Raw genomic sequence first — 23,244 nt, 5'->3', positions numbered from 1 at the left:
CAAGTGAAGTTTTATACCAAGAGTGCAGGCTACATAACTGCCTTTGAAGGTACACTGTGTAACTGCCACCTGCTTGTCTCCATGGAGGTGCAAGTGTTTTTACCTCCATGTCTCTCAGTACGTCTATATCTGTCTCCATGGGGATAAGCAGGTGAAGCATCAGGAGTAGTTACAGGTCAGATATCTAGACACGTGCATCCACAATGCTTGTTTATTCCATTTTCAGCAATAAAAACATCAGTAATTGAATAGACAAGTTTAATGCCATATTGTGGAACATTCTAGCCAAAGCACTAACATGAAGACAGGAGGTGGTGGACCCCTTAGCAGTAATTGTGCACCGTTAAGACTAACAAAAACTAATGAATGCCATGCACCAGCCATCTTTTTTCATTCAATTTAACTGAAACCTGTGTCTTTGGTCACAACAGTTGACATTTCCAATTTCATCTAACACCATTCAGAATGACTTGAAAAGTATTGTTACAACTATGCATCTTGTTGCCATCTCAAAAATTGATGGAGAAGGTGTACCAGGCTCCAAATCATGACATACAAGCAACAAATCTTCATTTAAAAGTGTTTTTCTAAAGCGACACTACATCCGCTACTAGCTGTAGTTTGTTGAGACTATTATTGCTACATAAAGCCTTGTGCGTTATCCAAATTGATTTCCCCATTGCCGTTTATCCCTACAACACCAGCTGCATTGTCTAGCATTTGGCTCAACTTGAAATAAAAAAATCATTGCTCCACTGAGAAATACACTATATTTTTACGACTCATTTAGTGACAGGGCTGGGGAGGGAGACGAATTGAAGATAAGGATGCAAAGAGTGGAGAGGATGGAATGAGGAAGCAGGACAGGGAGTAAGGAAGGGATGAGGGCTAGGGAAGGAAACAAGGGACTTAGGGAGCTGCACATTATTTAGACTAAATGGGGTCAGGACCTTGAGATATCCACTGAATGGTAAATGCGGTGGTTCACATTTGCAGCTGTCCACGGCATGTATATGTGCTCATTATAAGTCTATGGTGGCACGTGGCATTATAGGTTGAATACGGGTTAATGGAAGTTTCCTGTTGTACCGCGGTAAATGGATGTTTATGTATACATGCATCCAGGTGGTAATTTTAAGTATACATGCTGTAGGCAAGGTTGCAACACACAGTCAACTATATGAGTTTCAGAGACATGGGAAATTTGTATTGTTGCCATAGCAATTCTCAATTAAAATTAGTTTTCTTTCTTTTTTGATGAAACATACATGTCCATAAACAGAAAGCTGAAACTCGTGAGTAACATTAGACTTAGACAAACATTATTGATCCACAAGAGACAATAGTTCTTCGGCTGTATTTTGACTGATAATGTGATTCAAATTATAATAATGTGATAATGTGAAAGTTTTAAAATAAACCCATCTCCCCTGATAATAACTTGTATCAGGTATAATTCTTTTTAATTTATAATCATTGTATTAGGATATCTGTAAGCAGTAGCCTTGTTTCTGGCAGTTGGTGTTCCAGTTACATTGTTAATGCAGTGCTATTGTTCTCAGTTCATATATCTTATAGTGTGAACAAATAAATACAGACATATCCAAATATATAAAAAGTGCACTGTGTAACATTTCTAGAGAAGGGTTTGCCACCTGCTTGTCGCCATGGGAAGGTTATTGCTTTGTCTAGAATGTTCCACAGTATAGATTAAACCTATCTATCACAAGGGAGATAACAGCACGATAACAGCACGACTCTACATTACAATTCAGATCTGCGGAGAGCCTCTATTCACAGAAGGAATCGTTCTATTTTTGAGCAGAAACACCAGTAATGAGCAGATGCTAGATGGATATGTTTAATGTCATACCATGGAACATTCCAAGCAAAGCAATAAGATCTCTATGGGGACAAGTAAGTAGCAGATCCTCCTTAAGAAAGATTGTGCATTACATCTTTAAACAAAATTATTAAATATACTTAATTGTCAGGATATTTCTCATCCTTCCGTGACCTGCTGGTTAATGTGAAAACTCAGAGGAACATGTCAACTATAAGCTTACAATTTTGTTCTTGTGCATAAACTTGACAGAAAACAAAAGAGTTGGCAAAACAAAACTTGGCGACTTAAGTGAATGAAAACTTATCTCTGAAGCTGAAGAAATACGGAGAAATAGTAAAAAGGATTTCTGTGTTTGAGGATTAATGATAAATCCCTTATTGCACCTCTAAAACCATTCCCCACACACTTTTTCTCTCTTGTTTCAACATTTATATTTATCTTGTGTCATTCTATTACTGCCAGATAATAAGGTCACTAAAACACTGACCTTATGTTGACAGTGTCTTCCTACCCCCTTTTGTCGCCTTGGAAACGGGCAGCCAATCGGAGCAGGGATAAGAGGAAAAGGTTCACGTCTGACACTGACTGCTACATCACTGTCTGAACACTGCACAAGATCAATGTATTGTTTTATCTAGAAAACCCCATAGAAATACATGTGTTCTTTTAGGTCAGTGGTTGTCAACAAATAAACTTCAAGCGTAGTTAGTTTTCCAAAGTTTTTAGATCTTTGGATTTTGCAAGAAATGTGTAATACATTTTGTGAACTGTATAACTTTTTTGCTAGGGGGTCTGTCACCTTGTTGTTTCTGTGGATATGTCATTGTTCTGCTGATAATGTTTCACAGTTTGACATTAAATAGATCTACTTTACATTTATTTAATTACAGGTGGTTTTATATCTTAAAAATACCTAGAAAAACAGGCATTCTGACCTAACCCTAACCCTAACTCCACAGATCTGACCTCTAACTTGACCTCATTTGGTCACTTGATGGACCCTCCACCAGAAAAGCTTATCTTACATTATTGCAACAGTTTTTTTTTTTTTTTTGTTTTTTTTTTTTTGTTTAGTTTTTTGGTCATATTTTGACCTGTAATAATGTGAGTTGAATTGCTATCCACATACTACAAAACCCTGTAAAAAGTAATGCTGATGTTAAAGACAAATCTGAACTATCTGGCGTGACATTGTAATATAAAAGCTATACTTGCTGCTGTGAATTCAATTTTCAGTCATCGCTATCTTGCTTTATTCACTGCACAATAAGGCGGACATGGGGGTGACATATTTTTATTTGAGTTACGAGCCTCAGGGTTACGCACTAAACCAGAGTTAATGCAGCCTAACCTTGCTCATGTCATTGAAGATGCCAAACAAAGTCAGTGCTCCCATTGATTTGTTATTTGTGCAGTGTGCAAGAATGCTAAAAGTAGCTGTATGCATTTTTTTTTTTTCTGTGTGTAGTTGTTGAGCAAAATTTGTTTCACCCGCAGTACATACTAGTGTATATTATATAAGCAGCTCTTGAGTCAGAAATGAGGCCGCCGTGCGCTGCCTATATCTAGCGTTTTATCCTCTGAGAATCAGGAAGTGCACTGTTTGCATGTTAGTTTTTTTGCAGTTTGTTAGCATTATCGTGATGTGACAGCAAAACTCAGATTACAAACTCTATCAAAAACTCTGTGAAATGCACTTATTAAGTCATGATGAATTATTAAGATTATGCATAAGGTACGTGAGGAATAATTTGGGCCTTGGGCAAACTGTTTAAAATAAAGTAGTGTTATAAAGACAGTAAAAATCAGGTACATTGCCTTGTATAACTTGTAACACCCCTGCTACTTTCTGTGCTGGTTAGGGCTCTTTCTCCAATGTGATGCATCTAACGCCAAACTGCTGTTGCTATCTGTGTATTGTTCCTGGGCATTGGTTGATTTATGTGTTTGTCTTTCTCTCTTCAGTTGGTGGGCTTCATCTACGCCTGCTATGTGGTCAAGCTCATCTCAGAGGAAGAAGACAGCTGTAAGTATCAGTCACACTGAATACTCACATACAATTGTGTAGGTGTTAAAGATTACATATTTAATAATAATATAAACAGATGAGTATGTATTTCACATTTAGTTCATTGTTAATTAGGTTAATGCTCAAAATTATAACAGAAACATGTCCATTTAACCTGGCTCATGCCACACTGATATGTATAGCACTGAATTGAGTTCTACACATTATCAATCAGGCGAAAGCGTCCGGAAATCACGGAGCGTCACAACAGCGAAACAAGCTAACAAAATCAAACGTTTGTTATATCCAGCTGAGAGAAAAGCCTTCCCTGTCCACATATGCACAAAGTGCTTATCTTCTGCACGTAATTTATATAAACAAAATAGTCTGTTGACTCTAAAATAGGCTGAAGTATGTCTGTGGATTTCGCCATATTTGTTTTGGTTCTTTTGGGCACTTTGTCTTTGACTTCTGCACAAAGGTCACCAACCACCTGTCGGGCACTGTTCCACCAGTGGATGCCAAGATGGATTCTCATGAGTTTGTGAACTCACAAATATCACGGGAATCCATCTTACTGTTCAAGGTTAAGGTCCATTGACATCTTGTTCAAAAACTGTGGAACTGATTCATAGTGGCATTTTACCATAGCCAGCAGCAGATTTTCATGTACTCTTTCATTTTTGATAAATGTGTGGCATTTTTAGCTGTATTTGAATGACCCAGAATCTAAATGTTTAAAATAGTCAGTAAGTAAAAAGTTAAGCTGTGGGCGGGGATATGGGGGAGATGAAAACTGAAATGTTCTGATCACTGACGCCTAAAAAGCAAGAACACAGGATCAAACCCAAACATATATAGGCTCTATTCATGTTACATCACAAACCAGGAAGTCATTTGGAAAGATGAGATTACAACTTCCGGCACTGGGCTCACGACCGACTATGATAAAACCCATTGAAGTAAATGTGATCAGCAGTAAAATGAAGACTGTATATGTATGTGCTGTTTTGGAATAATCTTGTATTTAGCGCACTGATCTCTTCTAATTGCATGTACCCAGTGCGCTCGGAGTTGTGTGTCAGTGGGGAAATGATGAAAACTGAGGTGTGTTTGCTGAATTAACCGAACATAACAGAAAGTTACAATGACATGCAGAAGAAGAAAACTGGGACATTTTCTCATTTTTCCTAGATTTTGTCAGACTTACTACCTCGACTAGAGCCCGCCAGAATTTGTAATTGCATCTTTCCAAACGCCTGTCTGGTTTGTGACGTAAGTGTGAATAGAGCCTATTAATGACTCAAAATATAACTTATGATGAAGCAACTCTAGTATTGCATCTCCATCTTTTGTTAAAAGCTCATAAAAGTCCATCAAGAGTTTGTAACTCAAGTTTGGTATGTGACCTCGTAAATATTTTTTTCTTTTATTTGTTTGGCCTTGCTGTAGCATTTGTTCTCACTCAAAAAGTTATTCCTTGGTCAAGTTATTTCAAGTTCAAGTTATTTTTTAGTTCAGCATTGGTACATTTCTGAAGTGAACAATTCATGTCAACAGTACTGTAATGACTGTGAAAATATCTTAATCTGCATACATATTCAAATATTCTTCCTAATCTCATTTTAAATTTAGCTGTAATGAAAAACAATCAGGAAGAACGCCTCAGAATTAGCTTGAGTTTGGATGTGCGCCTGGTTCCCCGCGGCTACAGCTGAACTATAGCTGTTGACATTAGGTTGAGCCAGCAGTCAATTTGGAGAAGAGTTTGTAAAGTGGTTGTGGGCGGTTGTGTTGAGTTGTGAGCCGTGTGAAATGAAAAGTGTGAACTAAATCAAATCTGTTCCTGAGTTTTCTGCTGCTTTCCTCTCCTCGTCTCCTCGTGTCCTTTTAGCGTCTCTCTGATGTTGACGGAGTGACTGTGAATGAAGCCATTTTTGAGGCAGGGCCGTGACTGACAGCTCCAGCTCCAGCTCCCCGACTTGGATCTTTTGAAATTACCGACAAAAGGGGGAGGACATGTTTTTAGAGGACGCGCTGAGTCATAGGTAGATACTGCAGGTTCAAATTGAAATTTCTTATGTTATGTAGTTGTATGTAATTTACCGGATTTAATAAGTATTTTGAAAACTTGTGTCAGGGTATTTGAACATAGTCTTTATGTGTCGCTTATGGTGTATTCTGTCTGTTCAAATAAAATTATCTGGCACGAAACACCAAATGTATGCTTTGAACTAAAAATATATATTTGTCAAAAGAAATAGGAACTTAAAGTGCCAAGATGTAAGAGTGGAAAATTATTACTATTAAAAAATTTCAGTTACATGATTACTGAAAACTTCCTTTACCTTTCAATACTATTAAAATGTTCAGTGAATTGAATTGAAAATTTAGTAAATTTTAATTAATTCCTATATTATGCAAAATTGACTCTTGTGAGCTTTAAGTCATGTTGTAATGCTGTTACCTCATCAGAAAGATACCTGGAGTTGTGTTTTGTTTCAGCAACACATGTTTAAGTAATCCTTTATTGTTAGTTTGTTTAGATCTCCAAAGCTCAAACTGCTCTGCTCCACCTTGTGATTCATGAAACTGTAGTTTTCAAGTGAGCAGCTGCCTTTTATCTTGTGTGAATGAAACAAAACACAACTCCAGGCATCTTTTTTATTAGAAAACAACATTATAGCATAGATCAGAAAATAGTGTATGTATGTAATGGGCCCTTTAATGTAATTTAGCGTTTTTTTCTTATTGGCTGTTAGTTTAAAGTGTTACAAACCCAGACACAGTGCACTGTAAGAATAGCGGCGTTCTCGCAAGCTATGTTCAGAGACTGATGGAATACACTATAAAATCACCTAGTATATGACAGTAAATATTGAATAAGACATATATCTAAACAACACTCCAATAAAAATGAGTGAAATCAATGTGATAACCTTGTACTTATTGCAGCGGGTCTGTCAGTGTTACTATGATTGAGATGTGCACCTGGGGTCATGACTTGAGTTATTCCATTAAAGCAGACTAGACCATCACAGCGATCAATACCCAAGCATGTCTTATTCAGCACAGGAATCAGCATGCTCTCTGCCCCACACATTAATATTAATAGCTTATAAATGCATTCTGAACCCAGGGAATGATCCACCAAGGCAACAAGTTCTTCTGTCTGGGAATGGGACAGAGACTATAATATTGAAAATTGTAATGTTAAAGGTCTTATATTACATGAAATAGACTCTTGTAAGCTTAAGCCATGTTATAATGTTGTTATCTCCTCAAAAGCTTAAATTCAGTTGTGTTTTGCTTCTTTCACACATTTTTTTGTTTTCCTGCATTTGTCTGTTTACAGCTCTACCTTGCGATGTCATGTAGTGGTACTTTTCAAATTAACACCTTCCTTTTACCTTTTGTTCAGTAGAGCTGGGCAATTTCAGGGCTGAAATCATCCAAGTGATTCCAGTGAAGATGTATGGATGTATGTATTTAAAAACACAGTGGGGAACTTCCTGTATTAGCACATGATATCATAAGGTGGAACAGAGTGTTTCCAGTTTGAGACAAGAACTCAGCCCAAATATGCAGGAGTCTGAATGTGTGAATGGAACAACACACAAAATTTTAAAATAGTGTAATATGGGCTCTTTAAATGTGAAATTATACAGTGTGCTCTTGGAAGACAATTTAAAATTTAAATCAAGGATGTGGCAACACTTGATTTTGGACCAGTTTGGGTCCTGCTGTAATCGTGGTTAAGTCCTGGTATAGTACTGGTTTAATTCTGGTCTAGTTTAGGTCTAGTCTGCTTTATTCCCAGTTTTGTTCCAGTTATGATGTGCTGATTATTCCAGTGTAAATGCAGTCTAATATACAGCATTTGTAGTTAGTTCACCATTTAAGCACCGTATAATTTAACTTAAGTGGGTACATTTTGAGAAATCTGAGCCTACTTTTTTGCGCGCATAATTAAAATTTCACAGTTATTTTCTTCTTAAGGAACAAAACACAGTGCTGTATGCATGCCTATAATTAACATGAAACTTTGAAAAGCCCTCTTCATTGCATATATTAGAATGTGAACAAGCACAAATGGTCTTTATTCTTTCATTTCTGATCTAACTTTGAGGATATCACAGAAGTGGTTTTGATCCACAAGTCTTAACACTCCACAGAAAAGCACTGGTCAAACAGTGTAACATTATAATTATAATACATACATGATTTGTACTTGCTTTAATATGACAGCAATCAATGTTAAGACTTTGCAAAAATACATTAAAGTCACTGCTCACAAAACAGATCATTTGCTATGACTATACCACTAAAGTAAGGGAGCCTAAAGGAAAAAAGATAATAGCTAATAAATGATTGGCAATATAAGCTTAAGTTAATTACTACAGAACACAGTTAAAAGTGTGTATGTTGTTAATGAGCATATCCATTAGTACTATAGACACAGACACATATTCTTTTGAGTGACCATTAAGATAAAACATACCTGCAGGCTTGCAATTTGGCAGCTATTGCAACGTGGCGTCCAATTATCTGCCTAATTAACTCAAGTGTTACAATATGATGAAAAGTAAAGACAATTTGAATCCTTGTAATCTCGCTGAGAACATTAAAAACTCTTCCTCACTATCACAGACTCATCTTTATGCGACAAATCTAATCCACTTTTTTATTGGAACTATTGCATTTTAAAGGGCCCATATATGCTATAATGTGTTTCCTCATCAAAAACAAACCAAGAGTTGTGTCTTGTTTCATTCATACACGTTTAATGCACAAATCCTGCATATTTAGGCATTTTTCTCTCAAACAGAAAACACCTTGTGATGTCATGTGGTAATACATGTGCTCTATTGTGTTTTTAAACTAGGTAGCTGTTAATTTGAAAACTACAGCTTCGTGATATTACAAGATGGAACAGAGCTTTGGAAATGTAGACAGACTAATAGTAAAGGGTTACACAAACTATGTGAATGAAGCAAAACACAACTTCAGGTAGATTTTTAATGAAGTAGCTACATTCTAACACGGCTTAAAGCTCACAAGAGTCAATTTTGTGTAATGTAGGACCTTTAAGCCATGGTTGTAGAAAAGCTTCCATAAGGCATTCCTGTGGACTGAACAAGGACGTGTGTGTGGTGTGTATGGGTGAAGGAGCTTGAACCCACAGAGGAGCCATGAAGATTGTGAGTTGCTGAGAAAGCTAATTACGGTGATAATTATTCCGTGCGTGTGTGTGCTTGTGCAGGAGAGCGGTGTGGAGTGGCAGAGAGGGGGAGATTAATCATCATTTTCACTGCTGTGTCTGTCTCAGGGCTGCAGACAAGTCCCTATCAAATACACAGGTGCATAATCGGGGAACAAACACACACAGAGCTGAGCGGGAGGTAGATGCAACACAATATAAAGGCACGGTATTAGGAGTGTGAAATATCTGTGGTGGTATAGACACTAAATATGATCTGGGATTACATATTTGGATATTGTTGTTGTCAGTTCATTTTGATAACAAATGTTAGTTTTACTCTTGATCAGTGTTGGGAAATAATTGAATACCTGTACCGAGAATACGTAATCTGAATACTAAATTTTAGTTACTTTTTTATTTGGTGGTATTCAGGATACAGTTATTAAAATCAAACCAATACATTATGGTATGTGATCATGTAATTTAGGCTTCAGACTGCATAGAATCAGTGAGAAAACACTGCTCTTGTTTTAGGTGAGTGCATGTGTGTTTCTCCACTGAGTGAGACGAAATGCACTGAAACAAAAAAAAAAAATTTTTTAATCCTATGTTGCAGCACTATTATTTAAATGCAACTTGTTGTATACGTATTTTAAGTATTCATAATACAGTACTCAATTGGGCTATGTAACAGTATATATTACAAAATACATTTTAATGCAGGTATTCAGTGTTCTGTACATTTTCAAAGTATTTGTACCATCACTCCTGTTGATTTTTTTACAAAACAGATTTTTAGTTTTTGGGAATACTTTTACAGTTTAGGAAATATGCCATTACTGGTATTGGGATGGTTTTAAGGCTTGCCAGGGTAAACATGAAATACTATGTAAGTTTCAACCATCATTAGTTTTTATGCTTTAGGCTAAGCTAGTATTGGATCCACATCACTTTTGAACTTGTACCATGTTGTGCAGTGTACATGTAGCTTCATATTCATGGGAAGATTTCAGTGCATCGTCAGCTCAATCCTCAGTAAGTGAAGGCCAGCTATCCTCTCATTAAAACGATTTTCCCCCATACATTACTAGCATATTAACTGTGATAGGAAACTTAAAATTTGTGTAAAAAAACATTTGAAATTATTGGAATAAAACAATGCTGCTATGAGCATTGTCATTTTTGTCTTAAAGTGTTTGTATCAACCTGCATTACATGATCCTGGTGTTTTTATTGTGCTTTCATGCATGCTTTTATAGATTGAACTGACCAAAGAGTAAAGCAATGCTGTAATAATAATAATACTAGCCCAGTAGTTTGGAAAGGTATAATTTGAATGATAATTGCTTTTTTCATCTCACAAACCTATTGGGCAGAATATAAACATGGAAAGTGTAATTTTTGTTACATTTTAGACATTAAATATGCTAATGAATAGTGAAATTGGAAATGCATGAGAATATTTTAATGAACCAAGCGTAATTCAAAAACACAAAGCCAAGCTCCCAAACCTCCAGATTGTGCATTTTGGTCCATTGTCATTTTCCGAGTTGTCATTAGTTCTTCCCACTGGAGAAGAACATTCCTCCCAGACCATTCCTGAACAGCACGTTTCTCTTCTTTAATGCATCTGTTCTCAGTGGAGGCACGGTTTGGGGGGCTCCATTTTCTCTTGTTCAAAGGGTCGAGAGGGGGCTGCGCTCAGACTATTTGACTGCAGCATGAATCAGCAGGAAAACTCTTAGCGTTCACACCGGGCTACAATCTTAACAAAAGGATTCGCACAAAGAGAGGAAGTATATCAAGCGTGGCCAATGGCTGGGTTTTGTCTGGTGGGAAAAACTGTAATGAAGCGAATGATCCTAAAACACAGCGCTGGTTAAACAGAGAGACAGAGATGGGCTGTGTTGTCCCGGTGAGTTCTGTAATGGAGATTTCAGGCGCATACATTAAGAGGATAAAGGAGGAGAGATATGTGAGCTTTACTGAGAGGTGACAGCGAAGAACTCTGCACAAAGTTTAAAGCTCCATCATTATGCCCGTATGACTTTTCTGAGCTTTTAACCAACTTCTAATGATGTTTGCACTTTAGCAGCAGTATAATCTGAGTAGTGTTTGGTTTCATTCGTGTATAAGTGAGTAATTCTTTAAAGGTCCTATATTATGCAAAATTCACTCTTGTGAGCTTTACGTCACATTAGAATGCTGTTCCCTTCTCAAAACATACCTGAGTTGTGTTTTGTTTCATTCACACACGTTTGAGTAATCCTGTATTATTAGTTAATGCTCTGTTCTATCTGGTGATGTCTTGAAGCTGTACCTTTCAAGTTAACAGCTCCTTTTATCTTCTTATCTTTTATCTAAGCTTGGCAATTCCAGGGCTGAAATCGTCCAAATGATTCTAGTGAAGGTGTATGGAGTTTAAAAACACAGTGGAGCACTTCCTGTATTACCAGATAACATCACTAGGTGGAACAGAGTGATTTCTGTTTGAGAGAAGAATTTGTGCATTAAACATGTGTGAATGACACAAAACAAAACATAAGGAATGTTTTTGATGACAAACATTATAATTTAGATCAGATGATAGCATAATATGTGCCCTTTAAAAACATCTAAAATAGTTGTCTATCTTTTGTGTCATAATGGAAATTACACATTCTAGATCACTGTTGCCAGAAGGGGGCGACAGATATCAATCATAAGGTTTTCAGGGTTAGGTGAGGACCCCCTTGAAAACGAGATGGTGACACATCTCAAGGGGCTTATCCTCCAAACAAATAAATTCAATTCAAATTCAGGTGAGCCATTATTGTCCCATATCGAGAAATTTGTTGACTGCATTTGATTAGGCTTGGTCAAGACTACCTTAGCTGGAAGATTTTTACCTATTGTGCATGTTTTGGGGTTGATGTGGGAAACCAGAGTGCCCAGAGAAAACTCACCCAAACACAGGGAGAAACAGTCAAACTCCACTCAGCCACCATGCCAAGCCCTAAAATGTTAAGTTTACCTTTACCATAGTACTATGGTAAAGTGCTCTAACAATGCCTTTAATAAAGTTTGAAAACAGTATTGTAGTAACTTGATATCTGCAGTGGACCTAACCATTAAAAAACTACTGCAGTGTCTCCACTGAAAGGTTTTTTGGCCTGAACTCCAGAGCACATTAGACTGTGTAACAAATTAAGTCAGTTTACTTCAAGTCTATCCAACTGTTTGAACATCACATGCATCTTATTGGCAGGAGAAATAGACTCAAGAACTCACAATTTTTGTATTGTAAGATTTATAACTTTAGATTGCTGCCAATGGAAGGCAATTATGTTTTTAAATGGAACTCTGGGTTTATATTGAGGACATACAGATTGCTGTTTAGTTGCGTTTAATCATCAACTTTATAATTTAATCCGTGCCTGCTCCCTCACATACATCAATGAAGAAAGAACACATAGTACATGTATTTGCCAAATGTTCATTATCTACAATCCCAATGGGTGAATGTCCTTATATGGCTGCAGGCTTTGGCTGTCACTCTGCAGTAAGTCTTTGACAGTGACTTGCATATTCTCTTAATTAATTTAATGCACACTGCATAGGAGGTCCTTTGTAATACCAAATATGAAATATCTTATTAAAGTATTTCGTAATAACTATACCTTACATATAGCCTCCACAAAACTAACTATAACTACTTCATTAAGACACTAGGAGTTGAGGTTAAGGTATTAATTCTGTAGTTACTAAGGCTGATCATAACTCTTACTTTAGTGTAGTTATTAAAAATGCTTCTTACTATTGCTTTATGGATGTCTTCTGTATAGTGTATATAATAATTTGCTTGTATTTGTTGTTGTGATCTATATGTCTCTTCTAAACTGCAGTAGTGTGCATATCTTCTTACTAAAAGGAATTCAAACCGCCTGGCAGCATTAATTCTCCAAATTACCCACAATACAGTGCTTTTTACTGCCAGCTTGCCTAGTAGTAATTCAAGTGGACAGTCTTTGCTTACTAAGGTGTATATTTTAATTAGCCTGCATACTTTTGCCCATATCACCTTCTTTTACCCCAGCCTAAGATCTAAGGAATCCATAAGAGCCCAATTATATTTTCACCACAACTCATCGCCATGGTAATACCCCCTCAATCTTGCCTATTTCTTTCTTGTTTACCAGCATCGCCTTAATGTATACTGGCTTTTTATCTCGGCGATGATGACAGCTCCCACATTGTACTTGATGTTACAAAATCTGGCTGAATAAATAGGGAAAAGTATGCCACTGATCAAGGCTAGGAAGTACCCTTTTATGAGACGGTAGGACATCAAAGTGAGGGGGAAGAAATGGTTTCCCAGCTTCAAAAGTCTACGTTGGCTGTCTGAAAATCTGGAAGGCAAACCACCTGCTGGCAGCTCACGGCGCGCAAACGTGTAGGGGCCTCCTAGATAATTTTGCAGTTAACAGTATTCTCGGGGCTTAAATATATCACTGCAAATGTCTCCCTGCTAAAAATAGACCAGCAGAGATGTCTTCACTGATTGAAATAGAGATTGGGTACTAACAATGGGTGCATTTACTACACGGTCAGTAAAATCAGATGACTAGAATGATCTCATAAGCCAATAATTAGATCAGAGTTTTGGTGTGTGTTTACATGCTCAAGAGAAATCTGATCATCAAAACATCTGGTGATAAGTGCCAGTTAATCAAGGGATTTTTAGAGTAACTGATGTATTTGGAAGACAAATAGAAATAATTTTAGAATAACTATTTCAGTTGTTAACATTTGCGCTTTCATTTAGTCTTTGTCACATTTGTTTGCCCTATTTTGCATAATTTTCTCTTTGTCAAAACCTGCAAGATTCAGAAAGAAATCAGATTACTCACATCAGATGTAACCATTTACATGACATTTCAATTATCTGATAACTCCAGAAATCAGATTTTTGGTGTGCATGTGAACAGTGTTGTAGAAATTGCCATTGTATCACAGCACAGTCTAATGAATGTTGTTTTGTCTTTGTGTTTTTGTGCAGTTGATTTTATAGGAGGGTTCGATTCGTACGGTTACCAGGGGCCCCAGAAGACTTCCCATCTGCAGCTACAGCCCATGTACATGTAAGTATTCATCAGTGTAATTATGCCATATAACACTGGCTCAGATCAATGGATGTGCTTTTGAAGTGAGGGTAAGATAAGGTTAGTGGAGGAAAGAAGAGAGAAAATGCACTCTGGAAAATATAATGAATTAAACCGCTTAATTATGAGCATTACTATATCCTATTGTAAAAGCAATCTTATTTTCTTATGTACTTATACTAGTATTTGACACAGTATAAGATGTATCAGTGTACAGTACATAATTAAAGGTGATATATTATGCAATATTGACTCTTGTGAGCTTTTAGGCATGTTAGAATGTTGTTATCTCATGAACATACTTGGAGTTGTGTTTTGTTTCATTCGCACATGTTTGAGTAATCCTTTATTATTCTGTCCACATTCCACCTTGGGATGAGATTGTAAATTCCAGGGCTTTTTTCCATTTGAGAGAAGAACTAAATATGCAGGGCTTGTGTTTTAAACATGTGGGAAAATACCACTCCAGGTATGTTTTAGATGAGGAAACATTATAACAGATCAGAAAACAGTGTTATAAAAGCCCTATAAACCAATATAATGTGATATTTCTCTTGCACTTAACTATTCATGCTCTCCAAAGATGAATGCATAGATGGATATATATACCTTCTTCATTCATTTGCAGTTTAAAAATTGTAATAGAATATACAATACAGAAAAATTAATTACAGTATATAGTTAAGTCTATCAGTATAATGAAGGGAGATAATTAGATTCTTTAGAACTGCATCATACCCACAATATAGACCTCCATAGTCCAACAAGTATGTGTCATATCATATTCTATTTATTTGGCAGAGAACCACTGTCCAGCAACATGTGGAGCTATGTATAAATAGCTTTTGACAGATATCACGGTTGTTATTGCTGCAAAAACATGTACAGAGCAACAGTGCAATGTCCTTGTAACAGTTATTTCGGAGTACAGCCCCGATTTGAGTCCGAAATAGAAGGGAGAGGGGCAGGTTATGTGCTAGGTGACGCCAGGACTGATGCAAGTGCTGGTGTGTACTGGTCTGTTCATTTCTGTGCAACATTAAATCAGCTGAACTTTAAGAAGAATTTGACATTTGCAATTAGGGGAAAGAAAAACTTATAATGGGGGTCAAAGATTCTACAGACCCTTGCTTAGGGAGGGATTCTGTCTGTCATAACCCCGTCTATAAGCCAAGACAAAACTGCTACCTAATAATTATAACAATATAACAAGTACTGATTACACATGGTGGTCAAGAGTAGATATGACCTTTTGGTGCATGGATTGAATTTATCTCTCATTTTCCCCACATCATTTTCATATAAATTGAATATTTTATGATTATAATATGTCAGAAGAAAAGATAAGTACTTTAATTTGTCCCATAATGGGGAATTTACAGTGTCGCAACTCAAAGTTCAAGAGCAGCTGGAATCAAACCCATAGATAAATAACTATTAAGAATGCAATATATGAAAGGGTTACATTACATAATTTAAAAAATGAAATATATTTGTAAAACTTAAACTGCAAAGCTAGGTACATTTTGCCATATGTTACTTTTTTACTTTTTTGTTTATTACTTATTGAATAGTGGAAATGCCCCCTTAGCTTGTCATATGTTAAACATTACACAGTGTTACAATCATACAACAATATCATTTTTTAAGTTCTGAATAGTACTTCTTGTTATTTCTTCCATCACCAGTATACTTTCTCCTATGTTATCGCTGCACTGAATAAAATCAACACTCCTGACATTTAAAACAAAGGGAAACTTCCTCTTAATCTTATGTTATTGTCAACCATAGAACATTTAAAGGCCCTATATTGTGCAAAATTGACTCCTGTGAGATTTAAGTCATGTTATAATGCTGCTACCTCATCAAAAACACACCTGGAGTTGTGTTTTGTTTCATTCACACATGTTTGAGTTACCCTTTATTATAGTCTGTTTATATCTCCAAAGCTCAAAATGCTCTCTTCCACCTTGTGATGTCATGTAGTGGTTGTTAACAGCTACCTTCACCTTTTGTTTAGTAGAGATTGGCAATTACAAGTCTTAAATCATCCAAATGATTCTGGAAAAGGGGCATGGAATTAAAAACACTGTGGAGCACTTCCTGTATTACCACAAGATATCACAACGTTTGAGAATTCAGCCCAAGTATGCAGATGTGTTTGTTAAATATGTGTGAATGAAACAAAACACAGCTCGAGGTGTGTTTGTGATGAAGGAACAACATTATAACATAGATCAGAAAATAGTGTAATATGGGCTCTGCTGTGTGTTGTGTGTGCATCTGGTTAGGAACGCATTACTTATCTGCTCAAGGTCTCATCAGTGGTGACTTCTCAAGCATTATAGAAGGATCCTTCACAAGTTAAGTTGAAAAAGTGCTTTATCCTTGACGGTTGTTGTTGAAACCGAAATGGATTTTGTGGTTTGCATCCTACAGTGGCACACGCTAGATCCTTGCTCGTCATGTAGTGATTTCGAGACTGGGGGCATGGATTTCAATTTCACCGGGGGCTATTCTTAGAGTGGGGACGAGCCAATGGGAAATCACAAAATGCGCCTTGAGTCCGGGCTTAGGCATCCCCCGCATCAATCTCACTGTCTGTCCAGAGAGGAGCAGTGCAGCCAGGCCAGATAATGAGCGCGCTACTGATGTGAACGGGACAGCTGATCAATACAAGCTCTCGTCAGGAGCAGAAGAAGTATTCCAAATCTCTACACAAGTATTGAATGTGAAAGGACTGGGAGTTGCCGTGTGGATACTTTGGGGGGCAGTAGTGCTTCAGTCCCTGTTAACTGCGTCACACACTGGCGTTGTGTCATTTGGCAAGACACTTCTCCCCATCTCTCTGTAAGATCATGAGCCTTTATTCTTGATTTTTGGTGTGGTCTCTTGCCTTATTATTAGAATTTTAGAGGCAGCATTAAGGAGAGGTCGGCTGTTCCAAATCTCTACACAAGTACTGAATGTGAAAGGATTTGGAGTTCCCTTGTGGATATTTCGGGAAGCAGTAGCGCTTCAGTCCCTGCTAACTGTTTGGCCTAATTGTGTTGTGTCATTTGGCAAGACACTTCTATTCATCTCCCTGTATGATCATGAGTTTGCTTGAAAAATTGCATTATTATTAGACTCTTATTAGGAATGTGAAAAGATTGGGAGTTGCCATGTACTAGTGCTTTAGTCCCTTATAACTGCATCACACACTGGCGTTGTGTCATTTGGCAAGACACTTCTACCCATCTCTGTAAGATCATGAGTCTTTATTCTTGATTTTTGGTGTGGTCTCTTGCCTTATTATTAGAATTTTAGAGGCAGTATTAAGGAGAGGTCGGCTGTTCCAAATCTCTACACAAGCACTGAATGTGAAAGAATTTGGAGTTCCCATGTGGATACTTCGGGAGGCAGTAGCGCTTCAGTCCCTGCTAACTGCTTGGCATAATGGCGTTGTGTCATTTGGCAAGACACTTCTCTTTATCTCCCTGTGTGATCATGAGCCTTTATTCTTGGGTTTTTGTTGTGGTCTCTTGGCTTATTATCAGACTCTTAGGAGCAGTATAAAGGAGAAGTAGGCTATTCTAAATCTGTGTTGAATGTGCAGGGATAGACAGTTGCCCTGTAGGGAGGCCGCAGTGGTCCCATAGACTGTATATATAGATGGACATAGCTAACTCGCTAACTGCCACGGTCCAAATAGGAAGTGAGCATGAGCACTCTGTAGTAACGTAAAGCTCGCTCCTCCTTAAAATGTTTGTATTAACTGGCTCTATGTGATCCTGTTGTTTTTATTTTGCTATTTTGTCCGTAAGTCAATTCCTATTCCTAATATGGAACTGACTCCAAATTCGCCCCACAGCTACCAACCTCGCTGAGTTTCATTTGACTGGAAATGAATGCTATGGGTGACGTCACACTCCCATTGTCCACTTCTTTATACAGTCTATGTTTAATCGTTGCTAACTTAGATTTAGATTTAGCTTTAGACTTAGACTTAGACAAACTTTATTGATCCACAAGGGAAATTATTTGGACACCGTAGTTCAGACATCACAATTTATTATAAAAACAAAGATCGAAAATATAAATGGTAATAATAAATTCTAAGTAAGTACGAAAAAATGTAGTAGGAGACAGGTGTCAAATAAGACATAATTATATAAACGTATATGTACAAGTCAAAATAAAATAGAAAGATAAGTAATAAAATATAAAATCACAGCTTTACACAAGAGGTCATAGGAAGACAGTGCAACAATGGTATGATGATTGACAGGACATACAACTGCATTGTACATTGCTGTTGTGTATTTTGGCGAGACACTTCTGTTCATCTCCTTGTATCATCATGAAACCGCCTTATTATTAGACTCTCTTGGGAGATTATTCCAAATCTGTACACAAGTATTGAATATGCAGGGTTGGCAGTTGTTCTGTAGATGCTGTGGGAGGCAGCTGTATTGCTTCGGTCCGTGCTAACTGCATTGAATACTGGCATTGTGTCATTTGGCAAGACACTTCTACCCATCTCTCTGTACAATTGCGCCTGACATTCCTTTGCTTGTATTTTTATTGCACTTGAACCTTAAAAATGCGTTGTTAGACTCTTGGGAGACTATTAAATCTCTAGGCAAATACTGAATGTGCATGGATTGGCAATTGCCTTGTATATTTGGGAGACAGTAGTGCTCAGTCTCTGCTAACAGCATTGTGTCATTTGGCAAGACACTCCCCATCACCAGCATGGTAATAACAAGTATAATAATGACTTTGCAAGACATTACTTTTGCTTGTATTTTTTGTTGTGAGCTTGTCCCTCCATTAATCTTGTACTTTATACTAATAGGGGAATACATGTTCCAGTCTGTTCTCAAGTAGTGGATATGAAGGAAATGGGATTGGCAGTAAATACTTCTTTTATTGGACAGCAACAGTATTAGTTTAATCCCCTCACTGCATACTGTTATTGTGTCATTTGGCAAGACACTTCTCCATCTGCCTGTATAATTATGACTTTATATAATTTATTCTTTTGCTTGTCATTTTTGTCCCTTAGAAACTGCATTATCATTATACTCTATGGAGCAAGCAAATCTTCTAAGGGAAATAAATTGGAAATGCAAGGCCACATAAAGGATAAGCACTATTCCAAATCTGTATTCTCCTCCAAAGGAATAAATGTGAAGGGATTGACAGTTGCCCTGCAAATGCTAATTCTGGGAGGCGACAGTAGTGGTTAAATCCCTGCTAACTGCATTGCATACTGTTATTGTGTCATTTGGCAAGACGTTACAGAAATCTCTCTGTCTGAATGCTTTATTTTAACTTTTATCAGTGGATACTACAGGATAATAGAAGACATTTAAGAAGCTTATAAAGTTTCACATACATTTAAATAATATTTCTCCTGACTATTAATATCTTCAAACTTGAAAAGATGAGTATAACATCAAAGTCAAAAGGTGACCGTAAGTGATTCAGTTCAACAAAAAATTATATTACATTTAAAATCATAAATTGTTTTGAAGTTAATTATAGGAATTGGCATTACAGCACTACTATACCAATTTAATTTGACGGATATATTATAAAGCTAGGACATACAGTAAGTAGCAGTCACGACGTTTAGTTTTTACCCCTGATACGTTTATGGTGTTCTGTAAATGTAAAGTGATACTGAACTGACAACCCATTGCATTTTACAATACACACCAACTTCTTTGACTTTGTATCAAAAGGTTTGTAAATAAGAGAAACTGAGGTCAGAATATTAAGAGCTAAAGGAGAGAAACACGCGGTGATGGATGAACCTTGGGCCTAAACAAAGCCCAATAAAGGGGTGTTGTGTAGTTTTATGCGTCCCCTGTGAAAAACACCACATAGATCATAAATCACAGACTCACTGAAATAATAGACGCACTCTTTCTGCCCACACAAACATGGCCGACCCGACCCGACATGTGATCTGATGGACAGTTTATGTAGCAAACCGCACGCTAAAAAATCCCCCAAACACCATCAATATGCTATCATTGTTCCCCAGCTGTTTCCCCCATGCGCTGGTGTTTATTGGCTGAGGCCACAGGGACCAATAAAAGGCATCAGCTGCACCATCCCAGAGGAGAGCGGAAAAGCCTCTGTTACCGTGGCAAACTCACTTCCACCCACACACACACGCTACGCACCAAATAACTTCACGACAATTACCGCAGGCAGGATTTGTAACAATATGCACTTGTTTCTCTAGAACATAAAACTCTACTTATTAGTGACCTTAAAGGAAAGTTGTAGCTACTATAAAAATAAAAAAATAAAGAAAAACAACGCTAAAAAAGAAGTGACACCATTATTTTGGGGAAACTTTCACCGATGTTTTTGCCTAATGGTTTTTATAATTGAGAACAGTAGCCAAGCCATATCATGTAAGTGAGAAGTAGATTTTGGAAACACTGCAAAAATGCCATGCCAGTTTTATGTTTAAATGTGCATTATGTAACTTTTCTTGTCTCTGTGGAGATATTACTTTGCTTGGATTGTTCCACAGTATGGCATTAAAGTTGTTCATCTTTCATGTATTAGATTAAAGGTATTTTACTGCTCAAATGCATTGGAAAATCAAGCAACGTTATTGTGAGTGGGATCACCTCTCTGCAGATCTGGCCTGTAACTTAGCCTATTGGCATCACCTACTAGTCTTCACAGAGATTATTTTAATGCCATACTGTGGGATGTTTCAGGCAAAGCATTAACATCTCCATGGAGACAAATCGGTAGCAGACCCTTCTCCAGAAAAGTTACACAGTGCACTTTTAAAGCCCTGCTGCATAATTTATATGGCAATATTGTATAACTTATTAAAACATGAATTCAGTCCACATACTTGTCTTGTAAATGAAAATGGAAGTGGCTTTACCTTATTTTGTGACTATTTCAAATATACATTATAAGGTTAGTGAAAGATAGTTGAAATCTCCCATCATGCAACTCATTGTTATATTTTTACATTGTTGTATCTATGCACTAATTGGGTCTTGTATGTTATTAATAGATGGCTAACCTCAAGTAAGTACTACATAAAATGCTCAGGTATTTTGTTTAGATAATATTTTGCAGAATAACTATAAACTCTACACCCTGCATCCCTTTTTCCTTTAAGATTCTGGAGACAAACTGTTATCTTTTCTGCATCGTGAAGCAACCATCACAGCCTCATAATTTAGTTCTTGATTGTGACTAATGATTGGCTTCAAATGGTGAAAATGAGTAGGAAATTTTCCCCAATAAGCCCAGTCACTGAGAAAAGACATATTGACGCTGTGTAATTAAACACTGGGTGAAAGCTAGGCCATTGGTCCCAATAAAACAGCTAGCATTTACAATGTGTCAACAGAGAAATTGATTGGTCCGTCGTAATATTTTTCCTGCTTAGAATCTTTACGATATGGTGGGCCTCATTATACTAAATGCAATCACACTCAGTCCTTAAGGCATACTGTACATACTTAAGAGTGCTAAAAGTAGATTTTTAGCTAGTAGGCGTTCAAATACAGTGTTTACGGATGAGATAAAAAGTAAAACAAATGATATGTCTCGTTATTTACAAAGATAATTTTAATGCAAATCTATTTCAGTTTCAAGGCATATGAAATCAAACACATGGGGCTTCCTTAGGGCTTATATTTGAGGTTGGTGATACAATATTAGCTTTGGTATTGACTATAGAGGAACCTAACTCACTTTTGAAGGTATATCAAAGAAGCCATGTTCTCGTGAGCGCAGTAGGCTTTCTTCAGTGCTACCCTTTATTAAATAGCAAAGGAAATTGCTTGTAAGGGAGACAAAAGACACTAGATCAATACGTCTCCCGCACACAGAGTAAAAGAAGTTAGAACGAACTTACATGTAAATGAACCATTGTAGTTTTTACATCAGACATTGATGACATTGTTCAAAATGCATTAGTAATATATTTGTTAATCTGTGGCATTATGAGGTTTAAAGAAAGAAAGAAAGAAAGAAAGAATGTCTCACTGTTGTCATCATTCACAATGTAGAAGCTAAGCTGGTTAAAGGTGGACTATACAATACTGTCTGGTGAAGGGTCTGATAGCTGTTTGTCTATGTTATTGCATTTCTTGGAATGTTCCACAGTATGACATTAAACTTACTGATCTCCATGGAGACAAACAAGTGATACCATCAGGCCAAGTTACAAGTGTAGAGAGGCAAGTCTAATACAAAACAGTACAAATGCATCTTACAGGAAGGAACAAGGTTTCCAGTCTGTGGCATTGGTTGCCAATTGTTGAAGTGTCTTGCCCAAGGACACAACAAAAGTATTCACTGGTGGGTGGAGTTTGAAACATTAGTAGGATAACTAGTAGTAGTAGTAGTACTAGTAGTAGTAGTAGTAGTAGTAGCAGTAGCAGTAGTAGTAGCAGTAGTAGTTCTAGTACCAGCAGTAGCAACAGTACAGGGCCACATTATTACTTGAAGCACTAGTAGTAAGAGTAAGTTTAGTAAGTTAGTGAAAGTTAAAGCAAAGTTAAAGTAAAATGGAGATTAGAGAGTGAGTGTGTTTGTTGACTAACTTGAGCTCAGTAACGCTGACATGATTTTGAGCTTGCCTCTGTTTGTCTTTTTGTGTGTGCAGGTCAAAGTAACCCCTGTCTCCCGCTGGACCGCTCACTCAACACCGCTTAACATCCCGCTTCTTCTCCTTTTTTACCACGAGACTGAACAAAAACTGAAGTGTACAACCCCCCACAGTGCTGACTTCTTCTGCTCCTCCTTTTGCTCTGCGTGCTGTGTGGTAAACTGGAGTCTGGCTGCATCCTGATGAAACACTGCCCCCTGTGGCCCAGACCTGGACACTGCACTTGGAGCCAGACCTGTTTTCTGCATTATGAAGGAGACCAAAGCTGGGAGGACACACGTGGATTTTAACCCTATAAATGTTACAGTCAAGCCATCACTCAACAAAGCTTGTGAAATGTACAGTATTGGTATCTTGAGTGCAGATAAGCATGACCAAAGAATTCAGACCTAACAC

At 37.2% G+C, this 23,244-nt stretch overlaps 1 protein-coding gene across 3 annotated transcripts in view; it reads left to right on the top strand.

Moving 5' to 3' along the window:
* The window catches only part of nkain2 (sodium/potassium transporting ATPase interacting 2), a 159,234-nt gene extending 136,308 nt beyond the window's left edge, over positions 1–22,926 (top strand). For 2 of the 3 annotated variants that reach the window (XM_055149470.1, XM_055149469.1), the window contains 2 exons: positions 3,812–3,872; positions 14,096–14,181. In XM_055149470.1, coding sequence (XP_055005445.1) covers positions 3,812–3,872; positions 14,096–14,181 — 147 coding nt within the window. Of the gene's footprint in view, positions 1–3,811; positions 3,873–14,095; positions 14,182–22,845 lie in introns of those variants that run through there. The other variant, XM_020918805.2, reaches the window with a different exon arrangement.
* The last annotated feature ends 318 nt before the right edge of the window (positions 22,927–23,244 follow it).

The sequence above is a fragment of the Boleophthalmus pectinirostris genome, unplaced genomic scaffold (genome assembly GCF_026225935.1).
Source record: "Boleophthalmus pectinirostris isolate CB_2022bp ecotype Guang Dong unplaced genomic scaffold, ASM2622593v1 HiC_scaffold_13, whole genome shotgun sequence".
Classification (NCBI taxonomy): domain Eukaryota; kingdom Metazoa; phylum Chordata; class Actinopteri; order Gobiiformes; family Gobiidae; genus Boleophthalmus; species Boleophthalmus pectinirostris.
This window is presented reverse-complemented; position numbering and strand designations above follow the sequence as displayed.